Raw genomic sequence first — 22,297 nt, forward strand, 5'->3', positions numbered from 1 at the left:
GCAGCCATTATGATATGTCGTTATTTTATTTATTTATATAAACTGTCGATATTCTAGGAAAACCGAAGTTAGTAACAATGTCATCATGTCTTTTCGGACAATCGTCAGTTACAACTTTCAACTTTGAACGAATAATATTTCCTTAAAACCTGTATTTCGTTCAATCCTGTGTTTTGGTAAGAAGTTGACGTTTCCAATAGAAAAGCATTGAACCATAGTACTTTACCGCATTCATTCACCTGTAACTCACAAAAAAAGCATTCAAAACTCAGATAATCCTATATAAAGTTAAAACGGTCAAGATGAGTGATAAGAAACCGGCATTATAAGCATTTGTCGAGATAAAAAGAGAGAAATTCTCGATAATTTATGCATGGAAAATATCAACAAACAATAAAATATTCATCGTACTTTGTTGAAGTCAGACATACTAAGAAGTCCATACTACTGGATGTGCACCTGAACGCATCTCATCCTGACGTCACTGGTGATCCGACAGAGTGGACGTCGAACTTGTTGTTCGCCGGTTTCAGGTGACTTTCGTTATGAATTATTCAACATTAATGACCTTCATTTAATATTCACTGTGCTTTAACTCCGAGTTAGCCTTATCTTAGCGCGTTGGCAGCGAGCTAGTTAGCTTAACTTAGCTACCTTTAGTACAGCACATGAGGAAGATGTGATCTGTAGAAACTCGAAAAGTCATAAATGTTTGTCAGAATATTCGTTGTCACATTTATATTTTTCCTTAATGTGCTTGTAACAATGAGACCGTGACTATATGAACCTCTGGTCGTAATATACTGCTAATGATAACGAAACGTTTATAAATGCTTAACTCACGTCCTCTTCACGTATGAATATGAACTACCCAAATTGATTGACAGCTGTTCTCATCAATTAGAAAGAAGGGGAGGGGCTTGAGGGCACACCCGTTTTCGTCATCGTTAACAGGGCACTTAATTAAGTACAACTTGATTTACATGAACAATATGTTGTTATGATGTATGTTGCACAAGTAAAAAAAAAAGATTAATGTAATTTATTGAAATAATACTTAACTAGAAATAGAAAACAAATTAATTTAAAAATTCTGAATGACTAAAATTGGGAGCTGTTGTAGGGGCGTCTGGGGGTCATGTTCGGCCCAATTCAACATGCAGAATTGTGTCGGGCTGTCGGGACAAATGATCACCATGATTGGCTGTCAGCTTGCAAATCAGTACACTGGTGAAAAAACAGGAATGAAACAGTGAAAATTTAAGCTATTTCTCAAGAACGAAATGAACTTTGCTCATTTTTCACATCTCCATAACGGCTGGCTGGACCATAGAGCACAAAGAAGAAATAATCATTCTCATTCAAGACCACGCTTATTGGACATCACAGTCAAAGGCTACGCATTAACTATCGGCGCCGTTGACATGGAGGGGTACTACTCACGCATGTGCAGTAGGTCCGGAGTAGTTCACGTCGCCGTCAGTTTTTGTGGTGTGTCCTTCAATCATTTTTCGGTCCGGCGTACCGACTTCCAGGCCGACGTGACAGTTGGCCACGATGGCCGACATTGGATTCCTGCGTAGAGGCCTTTACTATAATGTCTTCAATTTGTGCCATGGAAAGTGACCTGAAAGAGTTACGGTATGTTTAATGAAGTTCAAATGAATAAAAATAGTTGTGAAACATTTTTCTTCTTTTGTTAATTAATTTAAGATTAAAAATAAAAACAAGTTACACATTAATTCATGTGATCTAACGAAGGTAAAGGCCAAAAAGTACCTCTAAAATATTTTAAAAGAATATTTGATTGCGTTGTTTTAAATACCCAAAACTCTAGCGTTACCATGGGACCCGTGTACACGGGCTGAGAAAAAAAAAATAGTAACACTACTCAAGAGCTTTCAAAACAGAATTGACAATTTTCGAGTGAGAGGTGTTGTGTTTTTAGTGTGCTTAATGCGTTGTCTTCAGGCAGGATGTCCGTTGCACCCGAGGAGGAATTATTGGCACAGTTCCTGGAGGCGTCATCTTGCGGCAACCAAGGTCAGGTGACGTCCCTGCTGTCCACCGTGCCGTCTCTGCTTGAGCGTACCAGCCCGAGAGGATGGACGGCGCTCATGCTCGCCGCCAGAAGCGGACACGCAGACGTGGTCCAAACGCTACTCCGACATGGGTAAGCAAAAGCCACAGTGGTCATTTCCAAATATTTTCTACTGTGAATGTGAGCTGTCATGAGTTTGCATAAGTGTGCACACCCTCAGTGAACCAATCACATTGTATGTTCAATGGGACCTGGCAGCATTTCAAGGGCCTCTGGTTCTTCGTGTCATTGTTTGGAGGTGCGACAAGAGTCGAGTGAACAGTAGCGGTCAGAGCGCGTCCGACGTGGCCAAGTTCTGGGGTCACAAGCACGTCTTCGTCTTACTGGGCGACAAAGATGGCGTCGGGTTTGAGAACTACTTTGGGTGCGAGCCTCTGGATCGACTGAGCGCCAAGCGAACTGACGCCGTGTGGCTGGAGGAGAGAAAGAAACATCCTGCCTCCGTCTTCTTGCTCTTCTCAGATCTCAGCCCCATGCTGCACCGGGACCAGCAGGTCACAACTTGCTTCTTCACTTGAATTTTTGGGATTTATTTTCTTTTACCTTGTTTCTTTGACTGTTTGGATTTGGGTTTTTTCCACAGTTCGACAATGTTTCTTGTCTTCTCCCTTGAATTGGTTATTGGCACATTTCTATTTTATCTTGGTTCGTTATTTTTTATTGAGGGGTGGTGACTGTTTTGACTTGGTTTTTAACTTTGTACTTGACTTAGTTTGCGAGTTGGGTTTTAAGTTTTTTTGATTGTGTTGATGATTTTAACTACAATTTTTATTTACTTTTTTTTCTTAATTTGAGATGTTCCAAACCATTTTTGTTCATTTAATTTGTTTTGTTTTTATTTGATTCGTGATTTAATTTTTGACATTGTTCATATTTTATTTGCTTCCTTTTTTTAAATAAACATTTGGGACTTTTTTTCTATTGTCTTTGATTATGAACAGGTCACGGATGTAGGTTCTGACTTTTCTTCACTTGTTTGTTATAGAGTTTTGACTTGATTCTTAGTAAGTTTCTTTTGTCCTTATTGATTTGTTTAGGTTTATACTTGTTTTTTTGGGGGGGGGGCATATTGGTGTTTTTTTTTTATTTGGTTCTTAACTCGCTTACATTTTTAACCTTTTTTTTTTTTTTTTACTCCATTTTAGGGGGCTTTCATTTTTTATATATTTATTTTTTTAACATTGTTCCGTACTTTCCGCAGGGTGTGCAGCATTTGTGTCGGCTTGGCTACGAGGCGGTCAAAGATCTACTTGAGAAGCCGGAAGCCATACTGGTCTTCCTTGGTGTGGAGAAGAAGACGAAGAGCACGACAGAAACACAAAGTGCATCCGAGGAGCTCCCGGCTTGGTTCGCCATCAGCAGTGACGAGGACGGGGCCACACTGCTAGGCCGCTGTCTGCACGGAGAATGGAAGTGCTCCTTCGCCTCATCGCCACACCGGGACCTGCTCAAGCTCAGCGACGAGGACGCCGGTGAGAACGTTGACGCAGTGTTGCCGTTTTCTTCTGCTACCTGTCGTCTTTTCTTTCTTCTCGTTGTTTACTCCATATCCACCCAGCCTTGTCCTCTACTTTTCCTCTGCTCTTATTCATCATCTTGTCTTCTCATTTCCTTCCAGATGACATGAGCATTCCAAATATCTATCATATTTGTCTCACACACACAAAAAAAAATCGAATTGGTTATATTAAATAGTTCAATAAAATGCCACCAACACCGTCACAGTCATTTTCAAACAATGTGCTTGATAGGGCTGGGCGATGTTTCACAATAGAAGTATTTCATCGTGCACAAACAACATGTGGTGGCAAGTAGTTCGTCAAACTGTTAACGCAGAAGTAGGTGCCGTAAAGCAGTGCTTCTCTATTATCTGTTATGCTCCCCTTAGCAAGAAGAAAACAATTTGCGCCCCCCCACAACCACTCACTCTCCGCCGCAACTATGAATAATAGCGTTTTCGTTGCAAAACAAACCTACACCGTTGAGTTAATACTCGCTGGGCACAATGACAATGACAGCGCCACTGCCAACTACTGGAGTGGATGTGCAATTACACTTTATTGTAGTATGGCGGGAAAAAAAACATGTTCCCCAGGTTCACATGCACCCCCCTCAGCATTGCACCACGCTCCTTTGGGGAACCCGCCCCACTATTTGAGAAGCACCGCCTTAAAGTAAGCAGATATGACTAGTAAATTAGCCAGCTAATCAGCTTGAAATAATGTTTATGAATTATGAAACTTCTGCCGTTAGCCTCTCTCTCACGGCATCATGCATGGACACTTTTCTTGTTGTTTTTGGGGTGGGGTGGGACTGGTGAAATCTAAGGACAGAAGGACAATAACGGACGGGGAAGGAGGATTATTATTTTACCAATAAGGACACAGGGACGATGACAGAAAGGTGCCCGGGTTGCGGAAGGAGAACAGACCGCCACAATAGGGTAAAGTGCCCATCTCTGCATATAGATGACGGACGACTTCTCATCTTGTCGTCTTGTTTCAGGCGTGCTGGCTCCAGCCCGCGCCCTGCTGGCGTGGCACCGTCGGTACGCTTTCTGCTCCACGTGTGGCAGCCCCACCGTCTCTGAGGAGGGAGGACACAAGAGGAGCTGCCGGAAGCAACAGTGCCTCAGCAACAAGGGGGTACACAACACGTGCTACCCACGCACTGGTATGCACATACAGTACACACAAATAAACATTACAATCACACACGCGCAGATGAAGACATACTTCTCCTGATAACCACAGACTGGTTCACACAGTCACTCGTATACACACACAAACTGGTGCACAGTGGCACTAGCATACACTCACATTCGCTGATTCTCACACTGGTACACACACATACACTGGCATGGTTCTTATTTTGTTCACCTTATTCTTGTTGCTGATATTGTTCTTTCAAGACCCCGTTGTCATCATGCTGGTGGTCCACCCCGACGGCAACCAATGTCTCCTGGGCCGGAAGAACGTCTTCCCGGCCGGAATGTTCTCCTGCCTGGCCGGTTTCGTAGAACCCGGTAAGCACGCACAACCCCACACACACACACAACAGGAAGTGACAATGACGTGACTCGACATCAGGTGAGACGCTAGAGGCGGCGGCGAGGCGCGAGGTGTGCGAGGAGAGCAGCGTGCAGGTGGGTGCCGTTTGCTACGTTTCCTGTCAGCCGTGGCCAATGCCCTCGCAGCTCATGATTGGCTGCCGATGCATCGCCGTGACGACCGACATCACCGTGGACCGCAGCGAGATAGAGGAGGCCAGATGGTTTCCACGGCAACAGGTGAAGCAACTAACAAACATCAAATTCACAACTTTCCTCCATAATTTTTTTTTTTTTGTTCTGTGGTCAGGTGATGGAGGCGCTGCTGGGTGGAGGGTCCCATTCGGACCCGGGTCCTGTCCAGGGAGGGTCCCATTCAGGCCCGGGTCTCGTCCAATCAGGTCTCATCCTCCCACCCAAGCAGACCATTGCGCACCAGCTCCTGCGTCACTGGGTCACCACTGCCGCCAACTTATGAACTTTTGATTCCAGAACCACTTGGGAAGAACTTCATCACCTGAAAACATTTCTTAAATGGAAAAAATGTTTTTTTTTTAAAAATCACGAGTAATTTTAGTGTTAGTTGGTTGCCCGACCTTAACCCCCCACCCCACACACATATTTTTTGACTGACCTGCTGTGACTTTTGCCTTCTGACTTTTCACCTCTATGACATTGCACACACAGAAGTTCCAGGAAGTAGCATGCAACAGACAGCGTAGCGGGACAATTTCGCTGTTACGACAGCCTGAAAAAAAAATCACGAGTAATACAACCAAAAGATTTAGTGCAGTTCCTATTGTCGGAGCAAGTCCTGCTGCCAAGAGCTAAAATCAAACACTAAGTGATGATTTACCTGTGAGTTGCTACAAAATGGTGGCAAGAGCTGCATTAAACTCAACTTGAAAACAGTTCCTCAGATCCAAGATGGCACCAAAATATGTTTATGCATTTTGGCTTGAGCGCAAAAACAGCAAATTGGTTAATTTTTCAGTGAGTAACAAGATTTCCCCCCAACCAAAAAAGGGAACACTATATTTCAAATTCTAATGTCTAAAATAAAAGCATCAAAGTAGCAAAAAAAGTTTAATTGTTCTTTCTTTCAAGCAATATTTTAGTTCTATTTCCTTGTTCCAAATACAAAAAAAATATATACAAACATTTAAAAAAGACTTGTTCTGTCAACAATAAACCCTTAGAAGCACACACATTCACAAAGTATGCAACAGAGCAAGATGGTGCGATTGTTACAGCCTGCATTCAAACAGAGGACGGGCACACAACCAAAAGACATAAAAAAAAAAAAGTATGGAGTCTTGTCAAAGTTGCTTCTCTTGATGTTATTTACACAAGTACAGATGTCATTGGTCATGTTTGAACTGACCCATAAAAAAAGTCAATTCATGGTTGACATGATTACAAAGACAAGGTTGAGATAATTCAGCTCCTCTAAAACAGGAGGTTTATGTCATTTTTCACACCACTTGCAGAATCATGCCCACCTCATACAGACCCTTTTACAGTTGATATGCTATAGAATCATTCACATCTGATATGGCCACGCTCGCACATGGTTTGGACAAATTCACAACAATTCCAGATGCATTTACATCTGGTGTGGACATGCTCACACCAAGTAGGAAATCATCTGCAAATAAGTTGCCACTTTATACCTAGTATAGAACTATTAAAAGCTTTGCAGAATCACTCGCATCCACTGAGAAATCCTTCACACCAGTTATGGATGCGTTCACATCTATGAAATCATTTGCATTACTGACTGAATCATTCACACCTGGTCATGGCCAAACGCACACCAGGTATTAAATGGTTTACACCAAATACGCAATCATTTACGCTGGATCTGGACATGGTTAGAATCAGTCATACTTAGTTTGGACAAGTTCACACCAGTTACAGAAGCATTTAGAATGAAGTATGGACATGTTTACACCTGGTATGGAATCATTCTCATTTGGTATGAACATGTTCACACAGGGAAACAGTATGGACATGTTATATCAGGTATAACCATGTTTACAGTAGATATGAAATCATCCAAACCGGGTATGGACAAGTTACAAAGACCTTCACACCAGATATGGACTTAATTCGCATACAAGTGAACTCATTCACTCCTAATATGACACAGTCACATTTGGTATAAAAGTGTGCTCACTGCGTACAGACCCCAACCGGTTCAGGGACCGATTTCTACTTGGTAGGAACAAATTTGCACCTGTTTTGACATTATACACAAAGGTTACAAAATCACTCATCTGTTATGGCCTCACCTCCAACTGGTCTAGACGTGTTCACACCTGGTATCATTCACATCTAGTATTAAAAGTCGCACCAGATATTGACGCAGTCACACCAATTTTAGATGTACTCATATGCCTGGTAAGGACGTGTCCCACTGTTCACTCAAGTTATACCCAGCCCTGACAACACCATACCGGTTAATGACACACCGAGTGTGGACATGTTTGTACCCGGTGCGTTCATCTGGCATGAACTCACTCACATCGTGTCAAGAAGCATTACTGCATGATTTACATATGTTCACCCCTGCTATAAAGTGGTTCATACCAAGTACGGACAAGAGCACATCGGTTGTGGATGCAGTCGCACCTGGTATGGATGAGTTCACTCGTTCTGGACTTGATCGTCGGGAGTGCGTTGTAAGGTGTGTTTGTGTTGATGGGTGAGAACTATCACCGTCTACTTTTTAAAAGGTTCTGCTTTGTCGATTTCTGTCAGAGTTCTGCTCGCGGTTGTGACTGGCAGGAGTGTGGATTTTCCTTTTTTTTTTTTACACTTGAAGGCATCGCTTTGGTTCAAGCAAGTCGCGCTCACGCTCATGATTGGTGCATAGACGAGGAAGGTTCTAGAAGGTTTCAGTGAAGCGCTGATTAGACAAGACAACGAGCTCCTACGTCGCCTGTTAGTGTGGCGCTGAGGCCGGTGGGCTTCGCTCCGTCTGGATGTCCAAGCAGAGTAGCGAGCCATATGCAAAACGTGTGTGCGTGTGTGGTGTGTTATTTGTTGCGCAACTGCTCCAGCTGGTCCTGATACTCTGTGAACAGTCTTTGGAATCGCAGGTTTTCTCCGATGACGGGCAGGACTTCCTGCAACAACTCCCGCTTGCGCAACCCCTGAATACAAGACAGGGGAGAAGACACAATTAGCATACGCAGTGACACAACATGTAACCTTAGTTAACACAATACAATTTGTGGAGAAAGTATGTAAAGCTGCCACTGAACTGAAATGCTGAGGAGTTAGTTTTGTAAACGCTTGAAATGTAGAATGTGAAATTTGAATCAGTCAAGAAATGTGGAGGAAGAGTTTGAAAATAACTCCTAATTTGAGAATATCTTATGTGAAGATGTGAAAATTTATAGAATTTGATAAACATCTCCCAAGACGTCCTGATTGAACGGAACTATTTGAAGCTGGAATGGTTTGTACTGTTTGAGAAATGATGGAGGAGGAGGTCAATTTTGCCATTGAAATTGTGGAATAATGAAAAATGTGGGAATTTGTAGCATAAGTAAAATATTTCCCAAATGTCCCACGAATGAATGAAGTTGGAAGGAAGTACAAATTAAATTTGGAATTGTGTTACATAGTAATTTTGGGAACATTGCAAATAGTGTAAGATGGTTTGAATGGGCGGAGTAATGTGGAAGGAGTAGAATGGTGAAAAATGTCCTCATAATAATAATAATAATAAAAGCAATGAATGTGAATGTTCGTCAGCATCAACACAACAATAGAAAATAGGAAGGAAGCGCCTAATATGTCATACCAGTGTAGTGGCCTCCCAGGCCGTAGCAGCCGACTTGTGAACCGGACCCAGAAGCTCCTTACAAAGCTCTCGCAGCCGAAACTCGGAGCCTAAAAGGTAAACCAATGAGACAACATAGTTAAAGCCCTACTTTTCTTTAATGACTAGATCATGTAGAATAATAAAAGCAGCGAGCGGTGATGAACAAGTCCAGTGGAAATGGTCAAAATGAGCTTAAAACAGCTGCTTTGAAACAAAATGGACGACTTCCTGTGTCATTTCGAGTACGGCACCTTGAGACATTTTTAGTATGTCTATTATGATAGCCATGCCGACCAAATTTCACGTTGCTAAGTGAATTTTCAAGAACATCTTGTAATGGCGCGTTTTCAAACTTTGTCAAAATGAGATTAAAATGGCTGCTGTGAGCCTAAATGGACGCATGGTTTCGTGACTTTTTTGTGGGTCTCACCACGACAGATATGTCTACCGAAGTTCATGCCATTACAGCAAACTGTCTTTGCGGGCTGAATTTTTAAGCAGCGTGGGAAAGTCGTGAAAATGTTGATTGCCTGGTGGTCTTACCTTCGTTGACGAGGAAACGTGCGTAGATGAGCAGCCAGTAGCGATACTCATGCGCAGACTGCAGTGTGAGAGTCGCCGCCAGCTGGTTCTCCAGAAAGGCCAAAGTCATACTCTGCTGCAAGTGGTGCGGAGCAGCTGATAGACGCGACGCCATTCGGCCGGCGCTGCCACAAGAAGAAAAGTGTCACTTTTTGCTTTTTTTTTTTTACTCCACCATTTTTCCTAGCGCTTTGGTCGTGCTTCTTACTTGAGGTTGCGTCCCTGCATGGTGGCCAGAGGCCCCGTGGAGCCAGATACATCCTGTGTCGGGAGGCAGCTCCTGAAGTCGGCGCACTGGACCAGACAATCTGCTCGATCGGCGATCAGCGTCCTGAACATGACAGCCAATGAAACTTAGTGGGGCTGGATACACAATACACCAAACATTCTAACACAGCCACTCACTAAATTTACTATTAGCGTCCCGAACATGCAGGACAATCATTCATTGGAGCTGCTAGGGGCTTTGGGATTGGCTAATAACGACAAGTGGAAAGTGAGGTCGTTTGTATCTCACCACGTCTCCAGAGATGAACTGAAGCAGAAGGACTTGCCGTTGGACAGGCCAATGACCGGGATACCCTGCTGAGTCAGCAGGGACTGAGACACGGTCACCTCAGGAGCTATACACACACAAACACACGTACGTCAACTAAATGGCTGCTTTGAGGGGCAGCGTCTCAGGCAGAAAAAAGTGGCTGGTCTCACCAGACAAAATGGTGGACAGGGACTCATTTTTGACCAGAGCCTTCTGCTTATGGACGTCCCTGCGGGTTGGCATAAAACATGTCAATGATCATCAATCATATGTTATCAAAGACATCAAAAACACCCACAACACACAATGACCACAGTGACATTGTCGAGCACAGGACACAGCCTTCAAGACATCTTTAACGATCTTCATGACATAGTATGGATTTCCAAGACCTTTAACCGCACGACTAAGGACCGCATCACCCCCCACATACTAGATAAGACACCCACATGGTGTAAATCAAGGACGAATGCATCAACCACATACCTTCAAAGACACAATAAACCACATTCTTAATGATATAATTTACGAAATTCCACATCACACATCAAAAAGGCATGCAACTTGCATTAAAAAAGATAAAACGACTTCACAGCAATAAACACTATCAACCCACATCCCATTGCAATCACACTTGACGTCCAACACCATCAATCGCACACACTGTATTAAACATCAAAGATAATCAACCCCATGACAATTACATCAACAAACCATCACAATGTCAAATACATAAGGACACCAATCACACACAACTAAAAGAGACTATCAGGTAGGGCCCCACACACACGTCAGACACACCATCCATCATGGATTCATGACATATCTAGTGCCACTCACATCAAAGACACCAGTAGCCAGAAGACAAAAACCCAATTGACAAAGAATCAAAGACACTTTCAAAGAACCCATAAAGCATGATATCATCGCCACAACATCAATCACATATTACAAATAATCTCACAAATAGTCATGAACATGCATCAAAGAACTCATCGTCATGACATCAGAGAACTTCAACCGCATGATATCAAAGACACACATCAAAAGTACCGTCAACCAGACAACTTTTGCCGTCAACCACATGACATTTTTGCTTTGTGAACTGACCACACAGAAAGCGTGGCCCCGGCGGTCAGTGCCATGACGAAGTGGGCTGAGCAGTTCAGGGCGGAGACGGGCGACGGCAACTGGATGGACGGCAGGAGGCGGCGGCCGCAGGACGAGAACACCGACAACATCCTGTCCTGGCACGCCACGGCCAGGACGTCGCTGAGGAGGACGATGGGAAAGAGGAATTTGGTCATGTGGTTTGGCACGGGGCAATCAGAGGGTGAGACTTGTGGCTTACCTGCTCCCTGCGGCGGACACCACGGAGCTGGGCAACAGTGTGTTCCACTCACGTCCATCTCGGCAGCATCGCAGCTGACTCAGCCTGGAGCCAGCTGCTGACGTCACCTCGTTCTCCACCTCCAGTAAGACCGCCGGCTCCATGCTCACCTGTGTGCGGGCGGAGATAGACAGACACAGACACACAATAAGATATTAGTGAGTGAGTGTGTGTTTTTTTTTTTTTTTTAAACACACATCCTGCCGTCACCTGCATGCTGAAAGCCTTCTGTAAGCTGGGTGTCGGCAGCTTGAGGACGGCCGCTGGTGCTGCAGTAGGCAACGTCACCACTGGTGCCGCCCTGATGGGCTCCCGCTCCGGAGGAGAAATCAGCTGAAGCAGACAAAAAAAAAAAGATAATTGACCGACGGCAATACAACACGAGATTAACGGCATTTTAAAAAAAATTTTTTTACCTGCGTGATGGACTGGCTCATGATTGGTGGCGCCATTTTGTCCTTGCGAGGCCGCCCCTTCTTGCGCTTTTCCACCACCTCAGCGGCGTCCAACGTCAGTGGCTCGGGTTTGCGCTTGCACAAGGCCAGGTTCTTGTTTATGGCCGCCATTTTGTCCTCGCTGTCGCTGCTGGTGTCCTCTTTGGCCTTCGCATCCTTCAGAACGGACGCCACCACGTCTTTGGGCCTGAATGAGCCAGCGGGACAATAAAGTTATTCGAAGACAAAATAGTGGATCCCCATTCACCAGTTACACAATAACATCCGCCTCTTTTTTTTTTCTTCAGTTTCCCAGAAATTCTTAGAATGAGACCAAAACATCAAAGACACCATCAAGCATATTACACCAAACTCACAACAGACACAGATCAAATACAATACAATTTTATTTATATAGCGCATTTCACAACAGCTGGAGCTGTAACAAAGCGCTTACCATATGCTGTCATATAAATAAGCAGGTAATTAGAACAAAAATTAAAACAAACACATTTACAATAGATACAGGAATAATTGGAGAACAGCGACAGTCTCATGTTGAGTCGAAAGCTAAAGAATAAAAATGTGTCTTCAAACGGGTTTTAAGAATGGACAGAGAGGGGGCTTGCCCAATGACACAACACTAATGCTCCAACTCCCCCCCACTCACCGTAGAGGAACACGATGTGAGGCGCGCGCTCCTGGCTGTTAACCCCAGGAAAGCTACTGGACCCGACGGAATACCAGGCAAGGTCCTCAGAGCATGTGCCCACCAACTGTCACATGTTTTCTGCAGGATCTTCAACCGCTCCCTGGCTCAGGCAGTCATCCCCTCCTGCTTGAAAACTTCCACCATTATTCCTGTCCCCAAAAAGTCACCCGCCGTCCACCTGAATGACTACCGTCCTGTTGCTCTCACACCAGTCATCATGAAGTGCTTCGAGAGGCTGGTTCTCCAGCACATCAGGGACTGCCTTCCTCCCACTCTGGACCCCTACCAGTTTGCATACCGGGCTAACAGATCCACTGAGGACGCCATCGACACTGCTCTGCATGTTGTGCTGGGCCACCTGGAACAACAGCAGAGCTATGCGAGGATGCTCTTTGTGGACTACAGCTCGGCATTCAACACGATCATCCCAGACATCCTCGTCGCCAAACTGGACATTCTCGGCCTCCCTGCCCTCACACGCATCTGGATTAAGGACTTTCTGACCAACAGACCCCAGACTGTGTTGCTCGGCCCCTACACGTCCTCCACCCGCACGCTGAGCACCGGTTCCTCTCAAGGATGCGTGCTGAGCCGTCTCCTATACGCCCTCTACACCTACGACTGCAGCCCGGCCCACGACAACAACACCATCGTCAAGTTTGCTGACGACACGACAGTGGTCGGTCTGATCTCGGAAGGTGACGAGACAGCCTACAGAGAGGAGGTAAAGAGGCTGACGGCTTGGTGCGAGGACAACAGACTGCACCTTAACACTGCAAAAACAAAAGGAGATTGTCGTCGACTTCAGGAGGAACAAGACGGTGCCGCCCCCCCTCTGCATCGAAGGCGTGTGTGTGGAGAGGGTCCACACGTTCAAGTTCCTGGGAGTACAGATCTCCGACAACCTTTCTTGGACTCACAACACCACAGCAGTGGTAAAGAAGGTCCGCCAGCGTCTGCACTTTCTGAGAGTCCTCAGGAAATTCAACCTGGACAGGAAGCTGCTGCTAGCCTTCTACCACTCGTCCATCGAGAGCCTGCTGACGTACTGTGTCTCCACCTGGTACAGCGGCTGCACTGAGGCGGACAGAGTGAGGCTCCAGAGGACAGTCAAAACAGCGCAAAGGATTATTGGCTGCCCTCTCCCCTCACTGTCGGACATCTACACCGCCCGGTGCCTCAGAAGGGCTCTCAACATCGTCAAAGACAATACCCACCCAAACTCACACCTGTTCGACCTGATGCCCTCTGGCAGGCGCTACAGATGCATCAAATCGAGGACCAATAGACTGAGAAACAGTTTCTTTCCGAGAGCCATCTCCATTCTGAACTCTCACACACACACACGAGACCACCCTTACCTTGCAGAACAGCATCGTGATGTGTTTTTATATACCCTATTCAGTATTATTTTCCATTGCACTCTCTTATTTATCTAATTTATATATTTGTCTGTATTATTGTTGTATTGCACTGGAGAGGGGAGCTCTCTAATTTCGTTGCACTCTTGAGTACAATGACAATAAAGGGATTTCTAATTCTAATTCTAAAGACAATTTCAATGCCATCAACAGCGTTCGCGGTTAACCGCTTCCCGATTGCCCGGGGCAAGTGAAATTTGGCCACGGGCAAGGTAAAATTATGGGCAACTTTCCCGACCGGGCAAGCATTTTTAAAGCAGCCAAATATCTTTAATTTGGACGAAAATGAAAGCTCCGGAGGAGGAGGGCGTGTTTGCCTCACACTTAAGCCGAATATGAGCACCGTCCCCGGCCACGACCGAGGCTCTCCAATCGCTCCGCTCCGCGGGGGCATTGTAGTTTCGCGAGCGGCACGATGGGGCGCTGGAGCGGTTAGACGGCCGGCGTGCGCCGAAGAAGAGCGTGGGCGTAGAGGAGAGTGGACAAAGAAGAGCACGTTCCTCGGGCACGATCGGGGGCGACGTTTCGCTCGGTTCGGACCGTACCAGAGCTCCGGCCGGCGTGCGTGGCAGTTAAGCCAAAGAGGAGATCCTTCCGCCCGGGCACGGGCGGGGCGACATTTCGCTCCATGATGTGACCTGACATAGTGTCAGTGACTGTGTTCTGTTTATGCTATGAAACTTATGGAAGCAGCACCACAAGCACTGGTCTTAAAGGAATACACAAATTTCCCACACTCACAATTTACTCATGTGATTACTCAATTAATAGGCTCTCCTCGATTTAAAATTGATAATCTGGATTGCTGTAATATCATTTTCCCAATTTAACATGCAGCTTTGTTAATTATTAAAACTACAATTAACATTTTCAATAACTGCCAAGTCGGGCAAGTAATTTGGCCACTCGGGCAAGGCAAATTTTTGTGGCACTTGCCCTATGGGCAAGCCGTTTTTAAAGTTAACTTCGAACCCTGCATCAACCACACACAGTCACCCGCCACCACAAGTCAAAGACACCAATCACATGACAACCAACCAACACCGACCACACAACAATAAGAAAACCACACGACACAACCACTTGACATGAAACACATAACATGACAATGCCAAACCTGTTGACATCCAAGGCGCCAACACTTTATATCAACCATACAAAATCAAGGAACCACATTAGTAATTACACATCAAACACCATCAATTGGATATCTGCCACACGACCAAGACACCAGACGAGTCGAAGAAACCGGCAACCACATTACGTCAAATATTTTAAAACTATTTAATCAAAGACACCATCTTCCACAGGGCACCCACCGTCTACACTCTACAGTCACCATCAACCACACGCCAAAGACACGATAACCACAAATCAAGGACACCATCGATTGCACAGCATCAAAGACACATCAATCACGGCTTCATCCACCACATGTCAAACTATTCTCAGAAAACCTTTAAAACTTTCCGCAATATTTTTGCTTTTGTATAAACGCCCTATGAAGCTGCCAATGCCTTGGCGAATGGGAAAATAGTAAATGTTCTTTTAATATGACAATGACATACTCATAGTTGAGGGGTATTTGATTCTAAAATAAAATCCCTTGGTAAGCCGTTAATTTTGAAGCAAAAGATTGCAAGATGAATTTAAGACATTTGCTATGATACTTTCTGGGATATTTTGGGTTTAAATTGAATTTCCGTAATTCCATCAAGAGTGCCGGTTGACTGTAATTACCTGTCGAGCGGCAGCAGGCCGGCGGTGGAGGAGATGGCGGCGGGGACTCCTGGCGTGGTCTTGGATCTTTCGGTGAACCTGGAGTCCAGGGCCTTCATAGGCTCAATTTTGGAGGCGGATGCCAGCAGTAGACTGGCCTTGACGTTGGACGAGAGGACCTGGTCTTTGGTGTCCTCCAAGCCCTTAGGGGCCGCATTGGAAGGCGGCGGCGGCACGAGCGTGGGGTCGAGGTTTGGGCGTAGCCCCCCTAGAGTGGAAGCCGCCGCCGCCACTTGGCCCGGACTGGGATCGGTGCTGAGCTGAGGAGGCAGTTGGTTGGACAAGGAAGACGGCAGGATGGGAACGCTGTTGAAGAGCGCCGGGGAGAAGTCCCTAACAAAGAACGCACACAATCAAGTGTTACGCAGCGCAACATGATGCCCGACAATAAACAAACAAGACTGTGGCAGCCATGAACTCAGCAGCTATGCTGACATGACGCCAGTGTGGCAGTCGCGGCCCAACAAAAAGCTCCTTACCCGGTGTCCAGCTGAGCGATACACAGCGGCGTGATCCGTCTTCTGCCGTCAGCGGTTCGGGTCTCGACCTGCTTTTTCAACAAGTTCTGCGAGAAGATCAGGGAGTTGGTGAAGGCTGACCTGAAGGACTGAGCGCTTGTGGACAAAACCTTTTCTGCAGCTCACCTTCCTGATGTCCTCTAGAGACTCGCCGTTCATCACGCTGTTTAGCTTGGGTGCCGAAGAATCTGTGCCGGCCGCTCGTGAGTTGTTCTGGGTCGAGCTCTGTCTCTCCTGCTGGTACTTGAGCATCTCCGGGTTCTCGATGATGGTGGTGGCCAGCAGCGGCTCCTGCGTGCTGGTGATGGCCAGGCTCTTGCCGTAGATGTTCTGATGGATGGTGTTCTGAGAAAGAGGAGACATTTTTTTTCATGTTTTCAGACTTTGCAGGACAAGGGGGGGGGGGGGTAAATGTATCAGACCTTCTCCTCCTCAGTGAGCGGGTCTCCAAGTTCATCCAGTGAAAAGTCCAGGTAGGCCACAGTCCCATCCATGGAACACACCAACATGCCCAAACCTGTCAAAGTCCTTCAACACACAAACAGGAAGTGAAAACACAAGTGCCTGGGATACTAAATATGATGTAGAAATATGACATTAGGGGTGGATATAACGGTACATATCATGACCTTCTTAAATTAATGACCTAAGTCATGGGCCTACATTTTTATTTTTGCCTTCAACGTCACCTTGGGACGCTGTCCACCTCAGTTAAAATCGGATACATCCCTAAACAGATCAGTCAATTCTACCTCCAAAAATAAAAGCATGATGTATTCAGTTTTTGTTTCCTGGGAAAAAAAATTACATAGGAAAATATTTTACGATGGCGATGTGAAAATATAATAAATTAGAGGTGTACACACATTAACTACAGACCACAATTTCATTTACCTGCGACCAGGCAACCAACAAAATTGTTGTGACAATTTGGAAGCGCTCCAAAAGGCAATACTATCAATCCATCAATCAAAGTTCGGAAAAACTCACCAAGAAATATCCATGATGGATTTGTCAAACAAATCATGGATAACCACCAGTGGGCGCTTCAAGGAGGTCAGCTGGTAGACGCACATGAGTTAGAAATACTGTTAGTAACGCCAATAAGACAGAGAGAGGTAAACAAAAACCTCAATCATGAATGTAGGTCCGAGTGCATTAACGACGATTATCAGATTCATTACGGTGTGGCCAAACGTGATAGACAGGAGCCACAAAACATGTCAGAAAATCAGATGAAAACATTTCCTTCGATTCAATTAATATTGCTTTAGTCGTTCTACTTTTTAAGAACTTTCACCTTACATATGTTATGCAATGAAAAACTTGTACCGACCCAGACGGAGAGCGAGCGGTCCTTGCTGCCCACGGCGCAGCAGCAGTACGGACAACTGGGCTTCGAAGAGCTGCCGTTCTTCTGCTTCTTCTTGAAGATCTTAGGGTTGAATTTCTGCAAAAAATTAAAAATAATCAAATGTGCTCAATGGCAAACAGGTGTGGACAGGTGAAGAAAAAAACCTGTTGTTTAACAGTACTAAAAGTTAAGAAGGGCAGCAGTGTTAGCAAAGATGATTAACATTGGCTTCAGATAAGAGGCACATAGTCGCTGACACGTGGGGACGGGGGGGCGATTCCATAATAGCATCTAATTTTTTGTTGCACATGTCTCCCTTGCATACGTGCGTCAAGACTCACCACCACCGTGACGGCTTTCCTGTGGCCCACAAAGTCCATGTTGGTCTTCCAGCCGTCCCGCTCCACAATCTGTGCCGTGGGTCCTGAGTTGTTCATCGCGTGCGCCGACACCAGGTACTGGCCGTCAGGGGACCACGAAAGACGCAGGACGTGTGTGGTGCCGCCGCACTGGAATATCAAATATTTTGGGGTTTCAACAACACACACGTATTAATGACTTTGAATGTATATGGCTTTAGAAGGCGGGGCCTGGCCTGGTGAGTGCCATCTGTGTCAGCAAATTAAAATGTTATTGGCTCTTATGTCAGCTTTAAGTTTAACAGTCTGGCTTTGCTGGGTTTTTTCCCTGTTTTTTGAGCAAGAAAAACACCTGCATAACAAAATCCTCATCATCCCGCTGCCTACCTCGCTGAAAGGCTTGGTGATGTTGGCCTCCATCTGCCAGTCCATGGTCCGCCACACCTTCAGGCTGTGGTCGTCGGCCTGCGAGGCGATGTACTTGCCCACAGGGTCCCACGTCAGACCCTTGACCAGGCCCGTATGACCTCGCAGGCACATCACCAATTCTGAGAACGCACAGTTCAGACTTTTAGGAACTTTTCTAGGCCACACTCGTCACACTTTTGAGGTTACGTTCACAAAATGCCTTTTGGAGAATGCCAGGATTGGTTCGCCTTCTCTCACCGGGGAATTTTCGCGCGTTCCAGATGACGATGGTGTTGTCCACACTGCATGACGCCAGCCACACGTCGTGGGGAGACCAGGCGACATCCATCACATCTACACACAACAAACGTCATGATTATTATACGACGTGTTTTGTCTCGCATACAAACACTAGCGGCAAAAATGCTGGGAACAGAAACGATCCTTTTACTTTAACAACATTGTGGCTTTGTGTGCGTTACCTCCAGTGTGGTTCCTGAGAATGGTGACACACCTCCACTGTTCCACGTTGGCCAGTTTGCTACTCGAGCCAAAGACCGTGCTCGGACCGATGAACCTAAACATCATGTCGGTATCAACACGAGATTTTTTTTTTTAGGGCCTAGCACTTTCAAAACAGGCAAAAATATGACACATTTTTGACAATTTTGTTTTTAAACATTACTACATAAGAAATATGTGTGATCACTGCGCAGCTTCAAGGCAGAGAATTTGCGTCAATTTTTTTGGGGGGTAATCCAATGTTTCCATTTATTCAATTAATCGTTTCAGCCTTAAAAATCATCTGGCTCATAGCTATACTGAGTTAAAGGGACACTTGGCTTAACATTGGCACTTGCATGCAAAAATGGCATCAGTACTACTAGACCCACACGTCTCCTTAAGAAATGACTTTATTGAGCAAAATGGATGTCGCACTGATGCCTTCCATACAAACTCGAGCTCTCACTACTTGCCCAGGCTTGAGGGGCACACGCTTCAACTGCAGCTCGAAGCATTCAGGTTTCACCAGCAGCCCAACAGTTAGGACTATATCGCATGCTGTTTGAGGGCTGTTCCGGACTTATTAGCTGTCAGCTCTCAAAACAGGGCCTGCTCCTTATTTTTATATGTTGAATTGGTCACACGTAGGGATGTCCACATCAATTTTGGTGCTAATTGATCTCCGTTTGTGGATGTTACAAGAAATGAAAGTACAATGATTTCCAATGCAGTGTTTCTAATCGTTGGCTCTCGACCAACTTTCAGCCTATTTGTGTATGTGTGGACATACGCAGCTCGTTTCCACACCATCACCAACTTGTCGTCGCCTCCAGATGCAAGGTAGAGCCCGTTGTTGGACCAGCGCACGCAGTTCACACATGCTGCACACAAATAAGATTTAAAATGTTATTGATTAAAAAAAAAAAAAAAAAAAGGATAGAAAGGGTCATTTCAACACATTTTTATCATAACAAGAACCTTAATCATAACCAAAGGATTAACATATTCGTTTGTGTACACAGTAGTACTTACGAGTGACCAACTCATGAGTTTTTGAAGATACAAGGCATCCCGCAGCGTTTTTGCTTTAACTTGCGCGCATGAATTTGAGATATGAATGTTTACTCTCAAACTAAACATAAAACAAAGAGAATTAGAAATGGATTGAAAACAACGACATAACTTTGCCATATAAACGTCTGCGAACATAATACTAATACACATACGCAAAATGCTCGCCGTGGTACCAAAGCTTGCATCAATGCCAGCTGTTTTGACTAATATTACTGCATCTTACTGAGAAATTATGACTGTCTGCTTCGTGTATATATATATGTAAGCATATATTATATTGACCTTTGGTGGCTCAGCTGTGTACACTTGAACTGGAGGTTGATTGGATTAATGGCATTTCCACTGATTTCAGTATGGGAACATGATTTGCGTTGTTTGAGTTAAAACGAGGGTCACAGGATGAATTAAATTCTGATGTCAAGGCAACACTGGATTAGAAAATTGCAGCGCTGAAAGCAATGCGTCCATAATGATTTAGACTTCATAAATAAGATTCCAATATGTTTTATTACCATTCAATTAAATGACATTGAATTAGTTTTCATAAAAATATTACCAAGATGATTGTCCATTTGGCAAAGCATTTTGGGAACATTCTCATTCTTCTCATCTTCCTCACGGAGGACAGGCGCCATGTTCCAGATCATCACCTTCCCCGAATCCTCCCCTGATCACATATGATCTATTACAGCATTTCTGGATTTGACCTAAGAATTTGTGTGTGTGTGTGTTTTTGACAGGTTACCTTGCCCGCCGGTTGCAAATTTCGTTCCATCCGGGTGAATGTCAACAGAAAAGATGGGTTTGCCTGTCAAAACAAAAACGACGTCAGCCATTTAAAAAAAAAAACAAAGGAGAACCTATCGAGTCAATTTAAAGGATTCTGACTCATCTTTCAAGATCACAGAATGTTATGTTTTTTGACTGTGTAAACAGAGAAACTACGAAACTAAGGATTACACTCTTCACCCAAAAGAATTTGACAATTTGAGCTTTAAACCGGAAGAGCCCAAAGGTGTTGGTGTGAAACCAAATGGTATGCAAAACTTGGTTGACTTTCCTTGAATGCATAGACGAGCTCTGGCAAATGGCATTTGATTATGATAAGTGATCCGTAGTTGATGCCTGATGTGATTCGGCTACATGATCCAATGCACAGATCTGCACACTAATTGACAAGTATTTGAAGTGCTGCATCTACCAGGGAAAATACAATCCATTATGTCATTGATGGGGGCGGGGGGATGAGTCACATGTGCTTCACTTGTAGAGAATCCACTCATAAAAGAAAAAAATAAGCATGGCCATGACACATAGATAAAAGCTTTCCAACTGAAAACGGCTCGACCGTGTTAGCCGTTACGCATGCGAATGGTTAAATTAGCTAGCAGTGTTTGCCAACGCCAAAAGCTAGCCGGGATGGGGCTAACAGGCTAGGTGGATGGGGTTAGCAAATATCTGTGCCCCAAGGAAGGACCGCTTTGGAGTTTAGAGCCTAAAATCAACCCTCCGATTTCAACTTGAAGTGACGCAGGCTGTGGACGTCCATCTGCGCCCCACCTCGCCATCACTCACCTCGGAAGGTTTTGCAGACGACAACAACAAAAGCCCCAACTTGACCCGAGAGATTCGCTTACTTACCGTTGTGGCTCACCCAGCTCGGCTTTAGCAACTTCATCTTCAAAATATTTTTCTTAATTATTATGATTACTCTTTATTGTCGCTTCCTATTCGACTCGGCATCCGCCGTTTAGCTATCAAACTCCGGCCGAAGCTCAAGTGTTTTTGGGGGGCTTCAACTCCATGGCTTCTTCCAGCATCCCCGCCGAAGGGAGCCGGATGACAGACGCAGGGACACCGCGCAGGACCGGAAGTCTATGCGTCGCGTCTCGCCGCCGAATGGGAAGTCAAGTCTTAACCTTTTCAAAATAAGACACATAGCACACAACTGTCGCTCTCCCGAGGACAAACACGAATGCGATGTTGATTATATCATATTTGGCCCTCATATTTGCAATGATTAATGCGATAAGAAACAGTTAGTACCAATATCTGATAGGTAAGATTCGACATTGTGTAAATGTACTTTTACTTTGAAGTCACAAATTACATCTCAGCGGAACTCAAAATTTGAAGACCCCTGTGAACGTTTTCAAACATTTTCAGTATTTCAGTGTAATAAAATCACTTCATGTATTCCCTTCTCCTCACAAAAACACGTCATTCGACTTTTATTTGA

At 44.9% G+C, this 22,297-nt stretch overlaps 2 protein-coding genes across 3 annotated transcripts; one reads left to right on the plus strand and one right to left on the minus strand.

Moving 5' to 3' along the window:
- Positions 1-470: 470 nt before the first annotated feature.
- On the plus strand, positions 471-6,596 carry nudt12 (nudix (nucleoside diphosphate linked moiety X)-type motif 12). Of its 2 annotated transcripts, none has more exons than XM_088288792.1 (8): positions 471-533; positions 1,972-2,173; positions 2,340-2,595; positions 3,303-3,573; positions 4,607-4,774; positions 5,013-5,126; positions 5,191-5,390; positions 5,461-6,594. In XM_088288792.1, the coding sequence occupies exons 2-8, from the start codon at positions 1,977-1,979 to the stop codon at positions 5,626-5,628; spliced, it is 1,374 nt and encodes a 457-aa protein (XP_088144918.1). In that variant the 5' UTR covers positions 471-533; positions 1,972-1,976; the 3' UTR covers positions 5,629-6,594. The 2 variants fall into 2 exon arrangements, with proteins under 2 accessions (XP_088144918.1, XP_088144925.1); XM_088288799.1 differs by having other exon boundaries at positions 492-533; positions 1,976-2,173; positions 5,461-6,596.
- Positions 6,224-21,938, minus strand: hira (histone cell cycle regulator a). Its single transcript, XM_088289650.1, has 24 exons — positions 21,700-21,938; positions 20,804-20,866; positions 20,615-20,725; positions 19,775-19,865; positions 18,963-19,057; positions 18,739-18,834; positions 18,460-18,620; positions 18,055-18,222; positions 17,696-17,809; positions 17,350-17,420; positions 16,782-16,887; positions 16,486-16,704; positions 16,321-16,406; positions 15,803-16,174; positions 11,912-12,137; positions 11,706-11,828; positions 11,457-11,605; positions 11,216-11,377; positions 10,276-10,334; positions 10,085-10,190; positions 9,776-9,898; positions 9,529-9,692; positions 8,965-9,053; positions 6,224-8,308 (listed from the first exon to the last, which is right to left on the minus strand). The coding sequence occupies exons 1-24, from the start codon at positions 21,734-21,736 to the stop codon at positions 8,192-8,194; spliced, it is 3,108 nt and encodes a 1,035-aa protein (XP_088145776.1). The 5' UTR covers positions 21,737-21,938; the 3' UTR covers positions 6,224-8,191.
- Between the last annotated feature and the right edge of the window lie 359 nt (positions 21,939-22,297).

Source organism: Idiotropiscis lumnitzeri, chromosome 1, assembly GCF_059441095.1.
Source record: "Idiotropiscis lumnitzeri isolate Australia: NSW breed Sydney's pygmy pipehorse chromosome 1, RoL_Ilum_1.0, whole genome shotgun sequence".
NCBI lineage: Eukaryota > Metazoa > Chordata > Actinopteri > Syngnathiformes > Syngnathidae > Idiotropiscis > Idiotropiscis lumnitzeri.